Source organism: Actinia tenebrosa, unplaced genomic scaffold, assembly GCF_029948245.1.
Source record: "Actinia tenebrosa isolate PJP-AT-01 unplaced genomic scaffold, QUT_ActTen_1.0 PGA_scaffold9__36_contigs__length_13948895, whole genome shotgun sequence".
Classification (NCBI taxonomy): domain Eukaryota; kingdom Metazoa; phylum Cnidaria; class Anthozoa; order Actiniaria; family Actiniidae; genus Actinia; species Actinia tenebrosa.
Window position 1 is genome coordinate 4993451 of NW_028292586.1, and position 20371 is coordinate 5013821.

At 38.3% G+C, this 20371-nt stretch overlaps 4 protein-coding genes across 4 annotated transcripts in view; all 4 read right to left on the minus strand.

The window, feature by feature from the left end:
* The window catches only part of LOC148904578 (CUB and sushi domain-containing protein 1-like), a 33560-nt gene extending 30858 nt beyond the window's left edge, over positions 1–2702 (minus strand). Inside the window, exons 1-4 of the mRNA XM_089025005.1 lie at positions 2477–2702; positions 957–1130; positions 707–886; positions 242–421 (exon numbers count right to left, since the gene is read on the minus strand). Coding sequence (XP_088881131.1) covers positions 242–421; positions 707–886; positions 957–1130; positions 2477–2702 — 760 coding nt within the window. The remainder of the gene's footprint in view (positions 1–241; positions 422–706; positions 887–956; positions 1131–2476) is intronic.
* A 269-nt stretch (positions 2703–2971) lies between these two features.
* On the minus strand, positions 2972–5875 carry LOC116292933 (CUB and sushi domain-containing protein 3). Its single transcript, XM_089025006.1, has 7 exons — positions 5330–5875; positions 5058–5231; positions 4755–4931; positions 4509–4676; positions 4123–4293; positions 3551–3736; positions 2972–3162 (listed from the first exon to the last, which is right to left on the minus strand). The coding sequence occupies exons 1-7, from the start codon at positions 5733–5735 to the stop codon at positions 2972–2974; spliced, it is 1473 nt and encodes a 490-aa protein (XP_088881132.1). The 5' UTR covers positions 5736–5875.
* On the minus strand, positions 5735–7197 carry LOC148904580 (anionic trypsin-2-like). Its single transcript, XM_089025007.1, has 3 exons — positions 7131–7197; positions 6214–6325; positions 5735–5894 (listed from the first exon to the last, which is right to left on the minus strand). The coding sequence occupies exons 1-3, from the start codon at positions 7195–7197 to the stop codon at positions 5735–5737; spliced, it is 339 nt and encodes a 112-aa protein (XP_088881133.1).
* Positions 7198–9562: 2365 nt separating this feature from the next.
* Positions 9563–20279, minus strand: LOC116292953 (dynein axonemal assembly factor 5). Its single transcript, XM_031700311.2, has 18 exons — positions 20116–20279; positions 19508–19722; positions 18666–18900; positions 18062–18196; positions 17317–17465; positions 17115–17211; positions 16430–16517; positions 16036–16271; positions 15050–15229; positions 14363–14653; positions 13516–13676; positions 12342–12473; positions 11657–11768; positions 11318–11414; positions 10718–10820; positions 10336–10438; positions 9983–10080; positions 9563–9728 (listed from the first exon to the last, which is right to left on the minus strand). Exons 1-18 carry the CDS (start codon positions 20221–20223, stop codon positions 9674–9676), a joined length of 2595 nt encoding a protein of 864 aa, XP_031556171.2. The 5' UTR covers positions 20224–20279; the 3' UTR covers positions 9563–9673.
* Positions 20280–20371: the final 92 nt, after the last annotated feature.

The window sequence follows — 20371 nt, forward strand, 5'->3', positions numbered from 1 at the left end:
AGAGAAAGAGAAAGAGAAAGAAAAGGAAAAGGAAAAAGAAAAAGAAAAAGAAAAAGAAAAAGAAAAAGGAAAAGGAAAAGGAAAAGGAAAAGGAAAAGGAAAAGGAAAAGGAAAAGGAAAAGGAAAAGGAAAAGGAAAAGGAAAAGGAAAAGAAAAAGATCAAAAAGTAGCTGTGTCGATCGATCGTTATTCTTATGTGATATTATTGCGGGCATCACATTTATGTGGTATGCATTCTAACCTAAGCATCGTGGTGCATCCCCTGTCCAAATCTTATCATGTTGACAGATGATGAAACTATTTCCAATCAGCGTGTAGTTTGTGTCACACCTGAACTCTACCCTGTCTTCATACACGTATTTATTCTTTTCTGGCTCTTTTTCACCCTTATGAGGTGTTGTGGGAATCTTGCACTCCACACCTTTGAAAAAATAGAAATAATTATCAACCCTGAGAATTTAATAACTTATTACACAGACATTATATAATAACGAGTTCTTTCCCTACATTTCGAACCATGTAATTAACTTCACACATGCATGCATGCATGGGAATCCAGTTAAAAATTTAAGGAACGTCTCAACCAAATTGTGATCGTGCCTCCTTTTCACGATCACGAGGCTATCCAAACTTGACATTTATTGGAGTATATTTTTAATATAGTGGTTCTACAATACATTTTTCAAGTAGGTTTTAAAATACGTACGTTCACATGTGGTATTGATTCCGCTCCACTGTCCATTTTCTTGACAAACACGTTGAATAGGCCCGTTCAGCTCAAAGCCTTTTTCTGTGCAACGAAATACGACTTTGCCTCCAAAGGATATAGAAGTTTCTTCGATCTTCTCGCCGTGCTTTGGATCTTTTAGACGACGGCACTTTATCGCTGACATGAAAAAATAATGTTGAGACAAGAAAAGAAAAGAAACGAAAGTTACGTTTAATTTTCATCTTACGTTCACAGGATGGTGTCCTGTCGCTCCACTTCTGGTTGGCCTGACATTGTCTGTATTCTGGCCCATCAAGCTTATATCCTCGATTACATTTGAAATACACCTTCCTCTTGAATGTAAAGACGTAGCCTTGTCTTTTGCCATTGACAGGACTACCAGGATCACCACAACTCTTGGCTAAAACGTATAAAAGCACACAGTTACAATAAATGGGTAAGTCTAATTGATGGTTTATGATTAGGATAGACCACTTCATGAAAGGCAGTGCACTGAGACGTAGTAATGAGGTAATAGACCCCTTGCATGTGACGGAAAGGCACCCTAATTTGGAGGCGGGAAAAGCAAAAGAATGTCAATCTTACGAGAATTGGAAACCTAATGTTATGTCCTCCAAATTGACCTGCATTCCAACGCTGCAAGGGGCCTATACAGGAAACCATAAGCATTTGGGGGGAGGGGGGATACATTGTTCGCTGAGAATGATACGTATATAATTATATTACAATTATGCTGGAAATATGTTTGAAGTTGTGAAAGGCTTGTATGGCACTCTTCTTCATTCGTTTCATCTAAGGCTCATTATTTACATATTACGCATGTTCTGATTAAATTAGAAATAAATAAGTGAAGATAAGCACGCTAATAAACACAACAACTCTAGAAAAAATCAGAGTACCTGGACGGGAATCGAACCCCCGACCTTCTAGACGAATGCACTACCACTGAGCTACTTGATTCGTAGCGTGCAGTTTGAAAGAAAGAACGAAAGAAAGAAAGAAAGAAAGAAAGAAAGAAAGCAAGCAAGCAAGCAAGCAAGCAAGCAAGCAAGCAAGCAAGCAAGCAAGCAAGCAAGCAAGCAAGCAAGCAAGCAAGCAAGCAAGCAAGCAAGCAAGCAAGCAAGCAAGCAAGCAAGCAAGCAAGCAAGCAAGCAAGCAAGCAAGCAAGCAAGCAAGCAAGCAAGCAAGCAAGCAAGCAAGCAAGCAAGCAAGCAAGCAAGCAAGCAAGCAAGCAAGCAAGCAAGCAAGGCAAGCAAGCAAGCAAGCAAGCAAGCAAGCAAGCAAGCAAGCAAGCAAGCAAGCAAGCAAGCAAGCAAGCAAGCAAGCAAGCAAGCAAGCAAGCAAGCAAGCAAGCAAGCAAGCAAGCAAGCAAGCAAGCAAGCAAGCAAGCAAGCAAGCAAGCAAGCAAGCAAGCAAGCAAGCAAGCAAGCAAGCAAGCAAGCAAGCAAGCAAGCAAGCAAGCAAGCAAGCAAGCAAGCAAGCAAGCAAGCAAGCAAGCAAGCAAGCAAGCAAGCAAGCAAGCAAGCAAGCAAGCAAGCAAGCAAGCAAGGAAAAGAAAATAATTTCAAACATGCAACGCATTAAATCTTAATCGTTAATAAAAAAAGTAAAACGCCTTTCGACGTGAAACTGAGAAATCTTAATACGCCAATCGGCTTCTCCATTCAGAATTCATTTTTTTAAGATGTTTTCAACAAGTGAAAAAATTATTTTTTTTTAGACAGAGCTCGCTTCTCATTCCCTTACCTAAGCATACTGGTACGGTTCCTGTCCATGTTCTATCGCTTTGGCAGATGATGGACGTATTTCCTCTCAAATAATGGCTCGTGTTGCACATGAAATCTATCCTGTCTTCATACACGTATTTATCCTTTTCTAGGCCTTCTGATACCGTTACGAGGTGTTCCAGGATCTTTGCACTCAACACCTTAATAGCAAATTCAAATTTGTTCAAATTTGAAGGCACATGCATGCCGAATGAATCTAATTAATAAAGAATACAAAAATTTTCAAATCAACTCGTCGCAAGAAATACTGTCTTGTGTTATGTGTCATGTATAGTGCCAATGTAATAACTTACTATTATTCATTAATATAGTAAGAGCAGTCTAGTTAGTTTAGTTAAATTCATACGCATAGGTAGTTTTATATAATAGTATTTTGTAAACTCTTTATATTGATGGGCCACAATGGAAAAAAGAATCCAATAAAGAGTTATCAAGAGTTGAGAGTTAAGAGCTATCAAAAATACGTACGTTCACATGTAGTAGTCGTGGTTCCACTCCATGTTCCATTCTCCTGACATACACGCTCTACAGGTCCTTCCAGCTCGTAGCCATCTAAACATGTGAAGTTTACTTTATTGTTGAAAGTGAATACATTGCCTTGTCTTCTTCCGTTAGTGGGAGTACCAGGATCACCACAATTTTTGGCTAAAACAAACAATGCATTTCGATTTGGTGAAATTCGTTGACTGATTTCTAACCGGAACATTCAGTCTTCTTGCACGAGGCAGAAAGATTGAGTGCATTTACCACTGTTTTGTTTGGTATCTTTTCGTTTCTTTCCCCAAAAATATTGAATCCAGAAGTGTTGTCAAGGTAGAGAGAAAGCCATATATTTTCGGCCACAGAACATATACACAGAAAGTGAAAAATGCACCTTTGCGACAAAAATCGAAAAAATAGGAAAGGAAGGACGTGAAGTACAAAAGAAAGCTCAACTCATATTTTTATTTTGACCTTTTTCTGTCTGAAGAATAAATTATCATGCATACAAAATTAAAGAATGAAATGTTGAAAAATGAATACATAGACTTACGAGGGCATCGCAGAGTAGTTTTACTCCATCCATTAGCGAGACACCTCACGAAAGGCGATCCAGAAGCAAAGTGTCCTTTATTACAATAAAACATGACCACTTCGTTGAATCCATATTTTTCTTTCTGTTGTCTTCTGCTATAGATGTAAGCATTCTGGGGTGGTATTGGTCTAAAGCAGGATAAAGCTATGGAAATATTCAATATAAATATCAGTCAAAAAGAAAGCCATTTTATTATGGAGGAGATCAAAATATTAGTCACGTATAGAGACGTTATCAGTTAAGATAGGAGAAATCGAAAATGAAGCACCCCTTTACACACTTCTTCAAGAGCTCCTTCAACTGCTTGATAACAGATTTCCATACAGAAATATGCAAGTTCTGAAGCATACCTTCAGTACATAGAGTATTGCAATTTGACTTGAAATAGTTTTGGAGATATCCGAGTTCCAGGAAATCCAGGATCAGACTTAAGAAAACGTGCTACCAGGAATCCATATTATATTCTAAGATCCCTATAATATTGCCACACACACACACAAACACAAATTATGGATCACTGTTCTACATACGTTCACAAATTGGTGCTTTGTCGCTCCATCGTCGATTGCTCTGGCACTGTATATACTTTGGTCCTACACGCATGTAACCTTGATCACAAGTGAAATACACTCTTTTCTTCAAGATGAAGTCAGTGCCTTGTCTTTGTCCATTAATAGGAGTGCCGGGATCATCGCAATCAGCTAAGAAAAACGACCAAAAGTCGCTTAGATTTATTTTTAGTAGATCAAAATGGACAAGAACGAAAGGTCACCTAAATTCTCTTTGTGGCCGAGAATGGAAAAAAGTTTTTGAGTAATGAATGTGGATATTAACGCTATCAGCAGTAAAACAGTTTCGTCCTAGTTATATATGACTGAACATTATATATTTTATATGGTGATTTTTTTTAGCTTACCAATACATCTAGGAATATTTTGATTCCATCTTCCATTGTTACAAGTGAGATATGAAACAGACGGTGGTTGATTCCTTTTCTTGCACAGGAATCGTACAGTCTGAGCGTGCTTAAAACTGTGGTCTAATCTAACACCACCTTCTGGAATACCAGGATCTTTACAAGGAGCTGTCAAGGTCAAAATCGAGAGTTAAGCTGGGCTCTTATATTGCATTGAAATTTTTGTCAATTCAGGGACAATTTTACCTAAACAGGACGGTTTGAATCCACTCCACATCCCATTAGACCGGCACACCATGGCAGATCTACCTATGATTGTGTAATTTGTTTTACATCGAAACCTGATCTTATCCTTGTAATAGTATTTCTTTTTTCTTGGTCTTCGTACTCCATGACGAAGACTACCAGGATCATTACACTCAACTGTAAAACAAAATTGTAACTATAGATAAACAGGTTTAAATTGAATGGTATTGGAGGTAAGAATCATGACATTAGTGACTGCAGAAGGTGACTAGTTCTTGTTATTAGCATATTAAAGATGATCACCTTTTTGGCACGTCGGTGCTTTGGTCCACTTTCCATTTCTTTTGCATCTACTTTTCGATCTTCCTCTCAATTGATATCCTTCGTTGCATTTATATTTTACAGTGAATCCGACCAAGAAATCTGTGCCATTGATTCGACCGTTTGGTATGTTACCAGGATCGCCACAAGATAAAACTAGGGAAAAATAAATTGTATCAGATATGGAGATATGGAGAAACTCAATAGCGTCACCGGTCATCTATATGCATGAAAAAGAAAAAAGAAAAACTTACTCGAACCATTAATTTTCTTTTGAATCCAATCCACAAATGGTTTTACTCTGGTGTAGTAGCCATATTTGCCTTTGATCCCACATCCTTCACCCCAGCTGACCAGACCAACTGTCACCCATCGACGTCTGCCATCTCGTAGCACCTCTCTTACCGTACTACCACCGCTGTCACCTTTACAAGTATCGTTACCTCCCTTACCATGACCGGCACAGAACATCACCGTCTTATTGAATTCATATGTTGTTGTATCTTTACAATCCTTATTGTTTTGAATCTCAAATGCAGAATATAGAAGGACGGAAGAGTGGGAGCCTTTGGTCGTATAACCCCAACCAGCAACGCTTACTATTTCTCCTGGCGATGAAAGGTTTTCGTTAGCTTTTCGGGAGGCAGATGCTACGAACATTAGGACCCATTTTGACTCCTTTGTCCAGCTTCCACTAATGCGATGTCATTTTCAAATGTACTTGGTATAAAATTTGGATGGTTGTGTATTCTGGCATCACGTTCTTGCTCGTGAGGATCTTTGGAATAGATCTTATGGTCTCCTGCTTTGATCGTGTATCTGAAGAAAAGAAAAAAATGAAAAGAAGCTACACTTTGACCAAAGTCTGAGATTTACAGAAAATACACGGAGATATTTACAGTTCCAACAAAAACAGCCATTCGGAACTTTTGAGCATAGCGTTTCTTTCTATCCAGACCATGTGAGAATAAGATTCTATGTTTGAGTTGGATCCAAATCATAAAGATTTTTTGTTTATTTTTTGCATGGCGGACAGAACAAAAAGTTGCTTATTTGTGAACGCAACGAGCATGGCAAAATCTAAATCTCCAGAAACTATAAAGTATACGATAACTATATAAGTATGATTAATAGATACCTGTACTGGATGTAATTTTCATCTGGGCGTTTGTGGAAGCAGTGTGCTGCAGAAAGGACCCATCTTGAATTTATAAGAGCCCCTCCGCAAAAGAACTGAGGCCTTTGATCCTCTGTTGACAAATGTTTTAATAAATTACACCATTAACATTCTAGGTGAAACGTTTGACTCATCTACTACCATCTATAATCCACCACCCCAAGATCCGCCCTTGTATGAGAAACAGAGAATTCTGAACTTTTGCTAAAACATGCCCCATTGCCATTGGTTTCGTTTGTTTTGTTACAAGCAAAAGCCAAGAATCCAAAAAAGAACATTTGGAAAGTACAAATGCTTTGAACATTTTTTACTCATTAGTCATCGAAAAAGAAATATGTCTTATGCTTTTTTGTACTGAAAGAACATTTGAAAAACCCGAGAAGACGTTTGTAACACTACCATTTATTTGAAAGAGAAATCTGTTAAATGCTTCCTGTAGTAAAAGGGAAAATACCATCAACACAGCCACTTACAAAGATACACCCGAAAAGGAAAATTCAACGTGGTCAGTTACCAAATCAATTTTTACTTGCCATCGCTATTCTTGCGAAAAATTGCTACTTGCCAGGGCCACATCCCTGGACGGGATTGAAGTCCTCCAAATATTTTTCCACGACGTACTGATCGTAATCCACAGGAGCTGTAATCTAAAGCCAAAGAAAATCTGCATCACTTCTCTTACTGATTTCTAACAATACGTATTGCGTTTTGAAAAGCCGAATTAAGACTCAGTTCTTGGAATTCGGAATGCCTTGGATTTTGATTTCCAGTTTTTGGTTTCAAAATCCGGCCGAATTCATCGTCTTAGATTCTGGATACCTAGTACCCAAAACTTTGTCCGGCATTCTTTGCATGTAACGATACAATGTGGACCTTACCTTGGCAGTTACTCGTTTGGCAGAAGAAACACAAAGCTGTCAGAAGAAAGGTCACCAGGTTTTCCATGCCCACCTAGCAGCAAGCAATAACATGCTTTGGCTTAGACCCTACATTTTATTGAGACCCCATAATAACAAAAAATGGTTTTAGATCCGTTAACATTACTTCAAGATAGTGATGGCTGAATTTGAGTGTTTGAAGCGAAATGTCTACCCAAAACACAGGCAAATATTGGCAGATATGAAAGACCGTAAAACCAGCCTGATAAACCTCATACTTATATAAGTTGCTTTAGGCAACCAGCTTTTAGAATAATCAAGTCATACGCATCATATTTATGTTACCCAAATGATTGCAACGCTGTTTTATAAGAGTAAGCATAACAATCACAGAAAAATAATTGATATACGATAGTCTAGGTAATTGCACAGGAAAACTACTCACATTTGATCAACCTAAGTTGCAGAACCTTAAAACGATTTACACATGGTTTAGCAAAAAGCAAAGTACCTTATCTGATGCCATCTCAACTATGTATATACATACCAAACTTTATTTCTCTCTTGTATGATGTTACGAGTGGCAAATAAAGTGACGAATGCTCTCACTCATAAAAGCAAAAACAATACGCCAAACAGGAAGAACATTCTTGAATGAAATCCAATACAATAGGTCAATACAATAGGACTGATTTTCGTGGGCACAGAAATGGTCTTACTGTGTGCAACATGTGAGGAATCAAAACAAGGCAAATCTTCTTACCTCTTCAAATTTGCTATTGTTCCTACTTTCTCGCCTTCTTTCGGTATTAGGATGCGCTAAATGTATTTGAAATTCGATAGGCAACCTTGAAATTCAAAATTTTAATTTTTTGGATTGCCGAGCACAAATGCAAGCACTCTCTAACTAGTTAAACGCAGGTCCTTCGCCTTCTCTGTCCCGCTATAAACTTCGACGTTCGTTTGGTCAAGTTGGCAGTTTCTATTACTCTAACTACCCCTCTACCTGTCGCCATCCCTGTCACCCCTTATCAGTGCATCAACTCCAATGCCACCTATATCTCGACTGATAACCCTACTTTTCATCCCATATACACACCGTTCCTATAACCTACTGTCCTATGTGAAACACACTGTATGGAAGCGTGCCATATGTGTCACTGCTCTTTGTCCCCCTGTTCCCTTTTTCCCACTGATCCTGTATGTCACTATCACTGTCCCTGTATGTCACATCATTTGTTACTTTTCTTACATGTCAAAGTGCCTTGTCCCTACATTTTAAAGACCCAACATGTCAAATTGCCCTTATATTTTACAGGCTCGACATGTCAAAGTGCCCTTACATGTCACAGGTCCAACCTGACAAAGTTCCCCTACATGTCACAGGTCCAACATGACAAAGTACCCCTACATGTCACAGGTCCAACATGACAAAGTACCCCTACATGTCACACGCCCAACATGACAAAGTACCCCTACATGTCACAGGCCCAACATGACAAAGTACCCCTACATGTCACAGGTCCAACATGACAAAGTACCCCTACATGTCACAGGTCCAACATGACAAAGTACCCCTACATGTCACAGACCCAACATGACAAAGTGCACCTACATGTCACAGACCCAACATGACAAAGTACCCCTACATGTCACAGGTCCAACATGACAAAGTACCCCTACATGTCACAGACCCAACACGACAAAGTACCCCTACATGTCACAGGTCCAACATGACAAAGTACCCCTACATGTCACAGGTCCAACATGACAAAGTACCCCTACATGTCACAGGTCCAACATGACAAAGTACCCCTACATGTCACAGGTCCAACATGACAAAGTGCCCCTACATGTCACAGGCCCAACATGTCAAAGTACCCCTACATGTCACAGGCCCAACATGACAAAGTACCCCTACATGTCACAGGTCCAACATGACAAAGTACCCCTACATGTCACAGACCCAACATGACAAAGTACCCCTACATGTCACAGGTCCAACATGTCAAAGTACCCCTACATGTCACAGACCCAACATGACAAAGTACCCCTACATGTCACAGACCCAACATGACAAAGTACCCCTACATGTCACAGACCCAACATGACAAAGTACCCCTACATGTCACAGACCCAACATGACAAAGTACCCCTACATGTCACAGACCCAACATGACAAAGTACCCCTACATGTCACAGGCCCAACATGACAAAGTACCCCTACATGTCACAGACCCAACATGACAAAATACCCCTACATGTCACAGGCCAAACATGACAAAGTACCCCTACATGTCACAGGTCCAACATGACAAAGTGCCCCTACATTTCACAGGCCCAACCTATCAAAGTGCCCCTAAGAGTCACAATGCCCCTGTCACAATATATGTCACAATATATTATATGTTGCAAACAAATATATTTCAACATATAGATAAGAACCTCCATCATTATCGTCACTCTTAAGTATTTTACATTAAATTAAAAAAAATTGCAAGACATTCTCATTGCTACATATGGTAAAACATGTAATGGTTATCTTAATGCTCCATGGCTGTGTGGGACTGGATTTCCTTTAGAATTTCATTACAAAACCTAAACAAGATATAAATAAAAGAATATATATTATTGAACTCATCAACAGGAGGAATAAAAAAGGGAACGGGAGAAAGAAAAAAGACGATGTAACTAAAATATATTATTTCAAGATACTGTTGCTGGGTTTCTGAGTATATGAACAAGCACACATCTGGGATTTATTAGATACTTCAGGCTATGGCTATAGTAGGTAATTGATACTGCAAGCGAGAAGATATATCTAAATTTCATAAATAAAACGAAACGTGAACCTTGCCACTCTGTGCTTGTGTTTTACAGCTTCAACTTGCTCTTGTAAAATATTCGGTGCAATATGAACTGCCTCAAGTAGTGCAGCAAGAACACTTTCCTGGAAGATAAGAAAACATCATTATGTCAAAAAAAGCCTTCTGGAGATGCTGGGGTGGGCAAGCAGTTGGAAGGACAAATAGATGGACAGTTGGAAGGACAAATAGATAGACAGTTGGAAGGACAAATAGATGGACGGACAGACGCACTGCACAGATGGATAGTTGGTGGGATAGATGGATGGACAGACAGATGGATGGGTGGATGGGGAAAATGCAAGGAAGTGCAATTGTGTGATATTCACTGAAAAACTTACTTGAATACTAGCGGTAGGATCGTCTAGATGTATTAATAAGCCCTTAAACATGGACTGCAAGTGGAACTTGTAAAGATCTCGATCATAGTCAGCAGGAAAGGCTCTGATGACGCAAAAAAAAACGTACATTCGTAGATATAAAAATTAAATATGAACGCGCGCTCTGTGATGCTGGTTACTTTGCTGTGTGCAAGTTTACATCCATAATTGCCTTGATGGATTGCGCTAATTAGTCGTGGCAACTCAAAACGTATTTCAGAATGTTATTAGAAGCACAGCATATATGAACTCTAAGTATTAAAAAAATCCTGCTTTGTCCTCCTTATACTATCATTTCGCTTTCCTTGAGGTCCTCCCGCATTCCCATGAGCGTTCTTCATACCTAAAGAATGCAAGGAATGTCTTGGTGACCATGATACGGATTTCATCGCTGCTGTCGTCCATTCTTTTCGTCAGTTCGGGATAAATTTGATGGAGAGTGTCAGCTATACGTAGTAAAAAAATCCAATTTATCGTTAACAATGTAGAGGATAATGAGGGTCGCTATAACAGAATTCATATTCTCCCCAGAACATGGCAGTCAATGTCACGGAAAAAGTGCTAATTACAAAGATCGTCATAAATGCCATCATTGTATCATTGTATCATCATCACTCATCATCATCAGACATCTTCATCATCATCATCGTCATCATGCACTATCATCAACATCATTATCATCGTGCATCACCATCACCATTATTATCATGCATTATCATCATCATCATGTACAGTATAATCATCAGCATTATCATCATGCATCATCATCATCATCATGTATAATCATCGGCATTATCATGCATTATTATCATCACTATTATCATAATGCATCATCATGACCATTATCATCATGTATCATCATCACCATTATTATCATATACATTGTATAATCATCATCAGCATCATCTCCATACTTTATACCGTTTCACGAGTATAATCTTACCATTGAAGGAATCTTTACAGGAAATGAGAAGTTTCTGTAATGCTTTGCATGAAACTAGCCTAGTGGTTTGATTGTGGTCGTCCAAACAAGTGTTGAGCTAAACAAGACAAAATGGATCTTAGAAATTCGTATAAACTCTGGTTTCTATTTTAGGGTTTTTTTTGGCAAAAAAGGCGAGGCGTTGCTCCATGTAGCGAAAACAGAAAAAACCATTTGCAAATAAATGGTTCTCTTCTTGACTTGCAGTGAAAGAGTACATGTGGATATTGCGGCTATAAGATAAAGCTCTACTATTCTGCCAACCATGCAACGCATAGCAACTATCTATTTCATACTTACCTGTGTTAGCAGTTCTTTCATGATATCTTTAGCTTGTTGGTCAGTCAGTAAACCTGCTTGTAGAACAGCCCATAGACACGAGACAGCTGCTGCTCTCACTGCTGCAGCGGTTCTAGTAATCCAAAGAACAAACACAGATGTTAACAACAGGGTTCGTGCTGAGGTAAACACTTAAAATTCAAAGACTATTCAAGGAGTATTCAAGGACCCAAAAATTAATTTTCAAGGAGTATGTTTCGCTAAATATGCCAAGGTTTTACACTGGTAGGTTGCACATGGCCGACTTTCAGATTTTCCAATCTTTCTGACTAAGATCTATTTCAGAACCATGCAAGTAATGATCAAAGCAAAAATTCAAGGAGTTTTCAAGTAGTTTCGCTAAAATCATAAAATTCAAGAGCTTTTCAAGTGCCCTTGAAAACGTGAATTAAATTCAAGGAGTTTTCAAGGAGTTTAAGGAGTAGCACGAACCCTGTAACAAGAAAACATAGCTTTGTGCACCCTCCCTCTCCAGCTAGTTAGTGAATACCCAAGGGTACTATGCCAAACGTACGCTGTTATGCTTTTGGCCACGACACAGTCAGAACCCAGCAATCTGACATTAGACAGTCATAATTGCCGCTGTTTTCATTGCTACGAGCTGATCGAGAATCAAAATCTAAATAGTATATGAATGTACACATACCTTCCTGTTTGCCAAACACAGTTAGGAATGATCATATCTTTAACTATTGCAAGAGAATATCCTTTAAATGCATCTATGGACACTTCAGATTGAGAGGCATCCATCACTAATCTGGACATTAGTGAGAAGGTTCTATGATGTCAATGAAATAAAAATACGTTAATCAATAATAAGATTATACAAAAAAGAGGCCTGCCAAAGACGCTTTTCAAGCAAAATCAAATATCCAGCATATCTTTTCCTTCTGTCCCCTCAGAAAAACACCTGTATTACAAACTGCTAAGGGACCAGTACGTCGTGTGTAGCGTTACAAAATGGTCTTCTATGGTGGAACTGTCCTATGACGTTTCCTCCAATAAGAAATAGGCTTTTATCTACCAGTGATACTGCGAGGATCACAGGCACCTTAGGGTACCCAGTCCTTCCCCACTGATACAGCCCTGAACCACGAAATTGAATAACAGCCAGAAAATAATAAAGGAATAAGGAAATAAGGAATAGATGTACTGCAGGAAAAACCCTAAAGGCCGTATGTCCTGCAACCGTTAGCAGCAAGCAATTTATCAAAAGCAAAGAGTAGAGGAATGAGCAACTGGAGTAGTAGGAGCAAGAAAATGATGAGGAGCAAGAAAATGATGCAGCCAATGTAAAATTCTAATGCGTTTACCCCTCCTGGGTGAAGAGGTTTTGCAACCCAATTAATAAGGCAGCCCATATTTGAATTCAGAAATTGATTTTTGGAGGGAGGAAAAGCAAGAGGACCCAGAGGAAAAACACTCAAAGCGCAGGAGAGACCCAACAAACACCTCTACTGACATATAACATCTGGTTGCATCGGTGAGAGGGGTCACATTGCTGAGAGGCACCACATAAGCAGCGCACGCCACCTGTGCTTCCCAAAATGAAAGGGACATTTGAGGCAAATGAATGGGACAAGAACGGGAGCAGAGAAAAGGGATGAACACAGTAGCTTTTAGCAGCAGAAAACACAGAAACAGGGATACAGCAGAAGCTTGAGGAACAACAAGAGCAAGAACAAAACTTAAAGGCAACGAAAGAGGCATCTGAAGCAGAAACAAAGAAAGAGTGAAAATTCTGATACAGGGGTACATAGAACCTAAAACATGAGTAGATGTAAGGGAAAAATAGATATAAGAAGTGTCACACCACTTACTTCAATCTCATTTCTGGGTCTCTATTTATATCAAAACAAGATGCAAATATAGGCATAGCATCAGCCAGCAGCACTTGTCCAGTTACAGGGCCTGCGTTTGTGAGTAACACATCAAAGAGTTGTCTTTCAGGTGAGTGACTGGTCCATGACATGTGGCTTGCCTAACAAATCCAAATAAAACACAATACTGTTAATTTCCTTTTGTATTGTTTATTTAATTTGTATAAATTTAATAAATCTATATTTTGTCTTCAAGCATCGCCAAAATGCAGCCGTTCTTAATACTATAATTAAAAAATAAAACAGCTTTTTCTGTGCTCCGTTCAGTAAGAATGTCGTGTTATTCATTTCATTATATAGTTATTAATTTTATTGCTGTATTGAATTTATTTACTCAAAAAGAAAGAAGATCACAGGATCTAGCAGAACCTCGAGCAAATGGATGGCATCAGCACTGTGCTCTGTTTACTAATAAAGCACAGTTTTTGACCAATCAGCGGCCGCATACTATCCTTACTATATAACAATTGTTTTAATAATAATAAAAGAATAATAATTTATTGAATTTATATAGCGCAAATCTCAATTGGGGTATTTTCATTTGCGCTGTATTGCTACATACTGATTGAAGTACAAGAGGCACTAAATAGCATTTTCTAGACTTTCGCAAGTTGACTTTCTTGTGTCCTGCAAGTTTTTTCTTCAAGTGAAGCAAGAATAGCTAGTATAAATACACAGAGGGCTGCAGACTTTGCACAGAGGGCTGCGGCCATTTATTTTTGAATTGGCTTATCATATAATATATGTATATGTAGGATACAGTGTACTTGGAATACATAGCCCATACCTTAAGCTTAGTTAATAGTTCTTCACTGTGTTTTTCATACAGCTGTTGTATACTCTGCAGGTTTTGTATAGTAGCTAGCATCTGCAGGGAAGCCATGACCTCCTCTTCCAGTCCTGACTGGGTCTGTAAAGCCTTCACGTGCATTATGACTGTGAACAACTGATAGCTATATTGGGTGCAGTGTGTGCCAGCCTTTTGTAGTACAGCATTGACGAGGATGAGGAGTTGCTGCTGGGTGGATTGCTGTTCTGCACAGGAGACCTCAGGCAGGCAAATGGTTTCACAGATATACTGAAGGAAAAAAGTAATATAGTTTTAAAATCAAACAATCCATTGTGAATCCATACCTGACCTAGAGAGGAGAAGAATCTTTAAGGAGTGGTCAGGGTCTGAGAAGGGTATGTCATGTATTTCATGAAAAGCCCAAAACTGCACATCAAAACGCAAAGGAGGTTCATTACAATTTCAATCTAATTAGTATAGGAAATCAATTTAGGATTTATAGGTACAAGTGATGTTTTGAAAGTTTTCAAAATTGGATGAGCCTTTAGACGAGTTCAATTTGAGAAATTTCAAAACATCACGAGTATCTATAAATTCCAGTTGAGACGAGTCTGAGGACGCTTTCCATTAAGTCGAACTGACTCTATTTGAAGTGTGGTTGGGGAGGGGATTTTGAGAGTGTACCTGAAGTTGTGGAACAAGTAGCTCAGGGTTACATCCATGGATAAGAGCTGCTAATATTGTAAGGCAGTTTGTACATGACTGTGACGAAGAGGTAGCTGATGTCTTGAGATGAGGAAGAGCAAGCTTACAAAATACAGCAGGATCTACAAAGCTACCTGCCAATTCTGCACTGGCAATAACCTGGGGGAAAAGACAAAAATCCCGTGATTTCTAGCTAGCCCGAATAATATAGTGCATAGTTATATACTTTCAGCCAAGATAAGAAAAACCTTCAATTTTTTATCAAGCTCTAAAAAATTCCTTTGGGTTGATCTCAGTCAATAAATAGAAGACTTTGAAGAAAATGGTTAGAACACAGGTGTTGAAATTCGTTGTGAATTGTGATTGTTTGTGTGAGTGAAGTCTTGAGAAAGACTGTTGTTGGTGGTGTCTGACTGGTCAGGGCTTAAAATAACAGCTGGACATCGGAAATGTCCGCCCAGAATTGGAACTTGTCTGGTTAAATCTCTGAATTGCCGATCATTTTGACCAGTAATGTTGAGCCAGAAACAAGATATGATCGAACTAAAACTATTTTGGCCCGTCATCATAGCCATCTTCAGAGTCCAGTGAGAAAACGAAAGACATTCAATAGTATTTATACCTCTGGCATGGTCGTAAAGTAAATAGAAATTATATTTTATTTATTTTATTTATTTATTTTTTACCATGGGCTATAGACCATGCTTTTTGCCAGAAAATGGCCTAAAATGACCTATTTTGCATCACTCATAAATTACTGGATATTTTTTCAAAAGGTTCGAAAATGTTCCAAAATCGATGAAAACCATGGGCTATATATAATGCTTTTTACCAGAAAATGGCCTATTTTGCATCACTCATAAATTATGGATATTTTTGAAAAAGGTGTGAAAATGGTCCAAAATCAATCAAGAGTTTTTAATTTTACAACAAAAAAAATCTGTTCAACTAGTAAAGTACTGTACCTGGCTGACCACTTCCTTTTCTTCATCCTGACACCCTTTATACAAGCCATTCAAGAGAATCTCCATGTGCTGAGTCGTATTGTCCTCGGCATAGAATAGTAAATTGTACACCAATGCGGATGCTTTTTTTCTTGTGTCTACAGTCCAGTCTGTCATATCTCTGAGAGCAGCTGGGAGGATCTTGGAGAGGTTTCGGTGGATGAGGATTCTGCAGCCTAGACTTGGTCTGGGAATGTCTTTGATACAAATATGAGCAAGGAATTGAGTTATGGCGCTTGGAAATACATTGCGCAAAGCTACTTGGCTTCTGAAAATTGCTTTTTATGGCACCAGAGAGCCTTCATCAACTGTTACTGACAGCTTTTTCATATTTTTAAGTAGCAAGGTACAGTACCTGTTATCAGTCTGTATGTGGGAGGCTCATCAAAATTAATCTTATCCTTCAGTTCTTCTTCATTTTCTTTAGCATACAAATCTCCCACCTTAGTAGCACAAAAAGATTACATGGTACATTAGATTTAAATTTAGAATGATTTACTGCTACAGTTTATTTATCCAGATCAGGTATTAAAAGTGATAGTCAAAACTGTATATGGGAAAGGAGGTCAATGCGAGGTCTAAAAAATATCTTGAGTGACTAGTGTGTTCCTTATCATTATTCTTGACAAGAACACAGATTTTAATCTTGAGATATTCAATGTTGTTTGTACAGTACACGTAGTCAGTGAAACGATTTACCACTCTTTTCACTGCTACTGTGCTGATCAAGACAACAGTTGCGACAGGGAAATTGGGCAATACACTTCCGTCAATAAAATAAATTGGTCGGTATCCTTTATATTCTCCTGATTGGCAGCAGTGTATTGCCCTGCTTCCCTGTTGTGACTGTTATCTCGATTAGTGCATAGCAGTGAAAAGAGTGACAAAACACCTTGATTATACCTGTTTAGATCAGATGTACTGTATGCCCATAATTCCTTTCCTTCTTGGAATGACTTACTGGAATGCCTACATGTACTTCTTTGGCTTCAACAACATTTTTATGAAATAGGTGTTTACATGTAGGAAAAAATTGTTACCTGGTCCATTAATTCTCTTGATTTATTTCTAATATCTGGCATCTCATCTGATAACCCAGTCAATAAATATGGAAGAAGTTTATGAAAATAAGAATATCTACAAAAATAGAAAATGAAAAAATGTATGAGCACACATAAATATATATTCCCTCCCTCCCTCCCTCCCTCCCTCCCCTCCATCAATAAATAAAATTATTCTTACCTGTCTCTAAGGTTCAGGAGCCAGTCACCAACTACTGATGTAACCATTGCTCTAACAGTAGGTGATGAGTCAAATGTCCTCTGTGCTAAATGAGATGTAACATCATCTACATTCTTACCATCACCATACTGTATTACTACTCCAATTGTCTGCAAAGAGTGATAAAAAATAACCTAGTAGGTAGTCCACTTAACTTCTGAAGTTATTTGCTGATCAGATCATGACAGTAGGTTGGAAAACACAGGTGGCATAGCAATGAGAGCGCTCACCTCTCATCAATATGACCCGGGTCCAAGTCCCACTTGGCTCAAGGGTTTTTCTCTAGGTTCTCCGGTTTTCCTCCCTCCACAAAAATCAACTCCTAAATTCCAATACACCTCCTCGGCTAGGGTGTGATGTTTTCCCATTTCAGACCATGTGTCATTCTCTTGAGAATAAGATTCTTTACTTGAGTTGTATCCATATTCATGTTTCTCCTCATGTGCAACCAAGCATGACACTTAAACAAAGAAATGATACTCTAGGGAATGACACGTGGTCTGAAATGGGAAAACATTATGCCTAACCACACCCGAGCCAAGGAGGTCTATTTGTTCATGAAATGAGGGCCACAAGTTTGTTATCCACTGGCTTAAATGGTTCCCATGAATATTCCCATGTTAAAAATTGATCGACAGTAGTCTACTGATTAAATTGCAAAGCTTAATAACTAGCATTCGAACAAGACTGGATACCATTTTTTTACCTCAATGCAGGCTACTCTGACTTTAGAGTGCTGATGACTTATTGTTTTTAACAAAGAGCTGACCAAAGAATTCCCTTGAAAGTAGAACTGCTCTGGTATTGCAGGAGCCAACACATTAATACACTTGAAACTTTCCTGTTTTAAGAATATTATGCATATGAAAGATGAGATAAGAGTAAAATTTGGTTTGAACCCAGGTGTTGAATTTTGGTGCGAAATGTGATTTCTCATTTCATCACTGGACTCTGAAGATGACTTCTGCTCAGGTTGTCAAAATGTCAATCACCACCAACAACAGTCTTTCTCAAGACTACACTCACCTGGACAATCACATTTCATATTAGAGATGAGATAAATATACAAAATGCTTGTAATAGATATAGAACACTGGAGCAGAAGAGAAATCTTAAAGCTAAGAACCAAACATTTTGGTTCCTCTTATGGTGTTGCAGGGCACCTGAGCAATGAAGACAATAAAACAATAGTCGAGAACAATGAGTTTGGAGCTAAACAATACCCCACAATACAAAAACCCTAACCAAGAATACAATTATAAACTAAACGTTTGCAAGAAAGACTCAACATTTTGGTGAGCAGGACTCACCTTTCTCACTTCATGAAATGGGTCCAGATTTGTCCTCTGGAATATTTTTATCATATCATCAATATAGACTGCCATTTTGTTTTGACATAGTTTTGTCACAGTTGTCAATAATTTCACCAAAGCGAGCCTTAATTCCTCACAATTTTCTACAATTTCAGGTTGGCCAAGACGCTGACTTATGGTGGGAATAATGTATGGAAGAAACACAGATACGTCTACAATTTTATCAGCAAATCTAGGGAAAAAATCAACAGTATCAATGGTTACTTCACTACCCTTCTTCCCACCTCCATTCCTAAATCTGCCCAGGGTTTGTATTAAATCTTAAAATAATATTAGAAGATCATAAACTGCTGGAGCTCAGTCCTTGGGACCAAGTGAACATCTTACAAATTGCTAAGCTACTAATGGTAGTTTAAGCCAGAGAAAATATGAAAGTCCTGTCTTTCCCTGTTCTAGGACTACTATAATGAAGAAATAGAAAGCAGTCCATGTATGCTGTATGCAGTTATAAAGCATACGGGGGTTGGTAGAACACAAGAGAAGTGTTAGGAGAAGCATGACTCAACACTTTGCAAGTGTTCTGCCAATTCCAAATGCTTTATAACTCCATACAGCACAACAAGCAAGTTTTGTTTTTATTTCTTTTATGAAATACAAATACAGGAATGACGAACCTGAAAGTGCGTGCTTGTGCTGTGTACTCTTATAAAGCATGCACTCCCAACAATGAGAACAATGAATTTAGAACAGTTAATTTTATAATTCAGAGTACGGTATTGATAAAAAACAGGTCAAGGTATGTACATTATGGATAGACAACAACAAAGAAGTCTCCTTACTCTGACATTATTTGTACTGACAAGTCCCTACACTTTTCAGTTGGGTCAGACATGACTTTCAGCAGAGGTTTGACCAGCTCATCCAACAAACTCTGCAGGACTTGTGCAGATAGTGGGGGCTTTCTTTGTAGGACATCTTTGAGAATTTTATCTAATGCCCTACGTCGTGTTGTTCTATTGTCATCAGACAAACAGTTAATATCTCTTTGAGTTACCTGGAATAGAAAGGGATAAAAAATGGAAAAACAGCACTGATCTAGCAATGTCATCACTATGGAAACCAAGAGGCAAGCAATTTAAGTCGATTCTTTTCAATGGTACATAAAGATATTACCAATTTATTTTTTTAACGGATTACAAAATACTAACTTAAAGAATTAAGTTGCTTTAATTTCTGTACTTAATATATTATGTATTGTATTCATGAAAGATTCCTCTAAGATGAACTAGAAAACACTGAACCGTAGACAAGCTAGACGTCTAACAAAAAATACTGCCAAAATACATTCTTCTCTAAAAAAGATGGCAAAAATGACTTCTTAATCCCTAAACCATATTCTCTAGAAGTCATTTCCGAATTTATTTATGCTAGAAATTAATTCTATTACCTGCAAAACGACTTCAAAGTCTTCTGTGTCTGAAGGACTCAAAACTGCCGCCATTTTAAAAACTCTTCGCCCGCGCGTTTTCCAAAGGACTGGGAATGACAGCTTCATTACCCACAAACCATCAGCATTTCTATGTAATTTTTATTAGTTTTTCTTCTCCAGTTTCAAATTCTATTAATTTTTCTCGTACCTAAGATAAGAATTTCCTAGGAAATAAATTTGAGTAAGTCTAAAAGCAACAGGATTTTTTTTACCA

Excerpts from the sequence above, each read along its gene's own strand:
- LOC116292953 (XM_031700311.2), bottom strand. The coding sequence starts at position 20,223 with ATGAAGCTGTCATTCCCAGTCCTTTGGAAAACGCGCGGGCGAAGAGTT. Across the intron at positions 11,415-11,656 it reads TGAAAGAACTGCTAACACAG|CTCAACACTTGTTTGGACGA; the intron begins GTAAGTATGAAA and ends TGTCTTGTTTAG. Across the intron at positions 10,821-11,317 it reads CTGTAAAGATTCCTTCAATG|CTGACACTCTCCATCAAATT; the intron begins GTAAGATTATAC and ends TACTACGTATAG.
- LOC148904580 (XM_089025007.1), bottom strand. The coding sequence starts at position 7,197 with ATGGAAAACCTGGTGACCTTTCTTCTGACAGCTTTGTGTTTCTTCTGC. Across the intron at positions 6,326-7,130 it reads CCAAACGAGTAACTGCCAAG|AGGATCAAAGGCCTCAGTTC; the intron begins GTAAGGTCCACA and ends ATTTGTCAACAG. Across the intron at positions 5,895-6,213 it reads GAAAATTACATCCAGTACAG|ATACACGATCAAAGCAGGAG; the intron begins GTATCTATTAAT and ends TCTTTTCTTCAG.
- LOC116292933 (XM_089025006.1), bottom strand. The coding sequence starts at position 5,735 with ATGTTCGTAGCATCTGCCTCCCGAAAAGCTAACGAAAACCTTTCATCG. Across the intron at positions 5,232-5,329 it reads AAAGAAAATTAATGGTTCGA|TTTTATCTTGTGGCGATCCT; the intron begins GTAAGTTTTTCT and ends ATTTTTCCCTAG. Across the intron at positions 4,932-5,057 it reads AGCACCGACGTGCCAAAAAG|TTGAGTGTAATGATCCTGGT; the intron begins GTGATCATCTTT and ends TTTGTTTTACAG.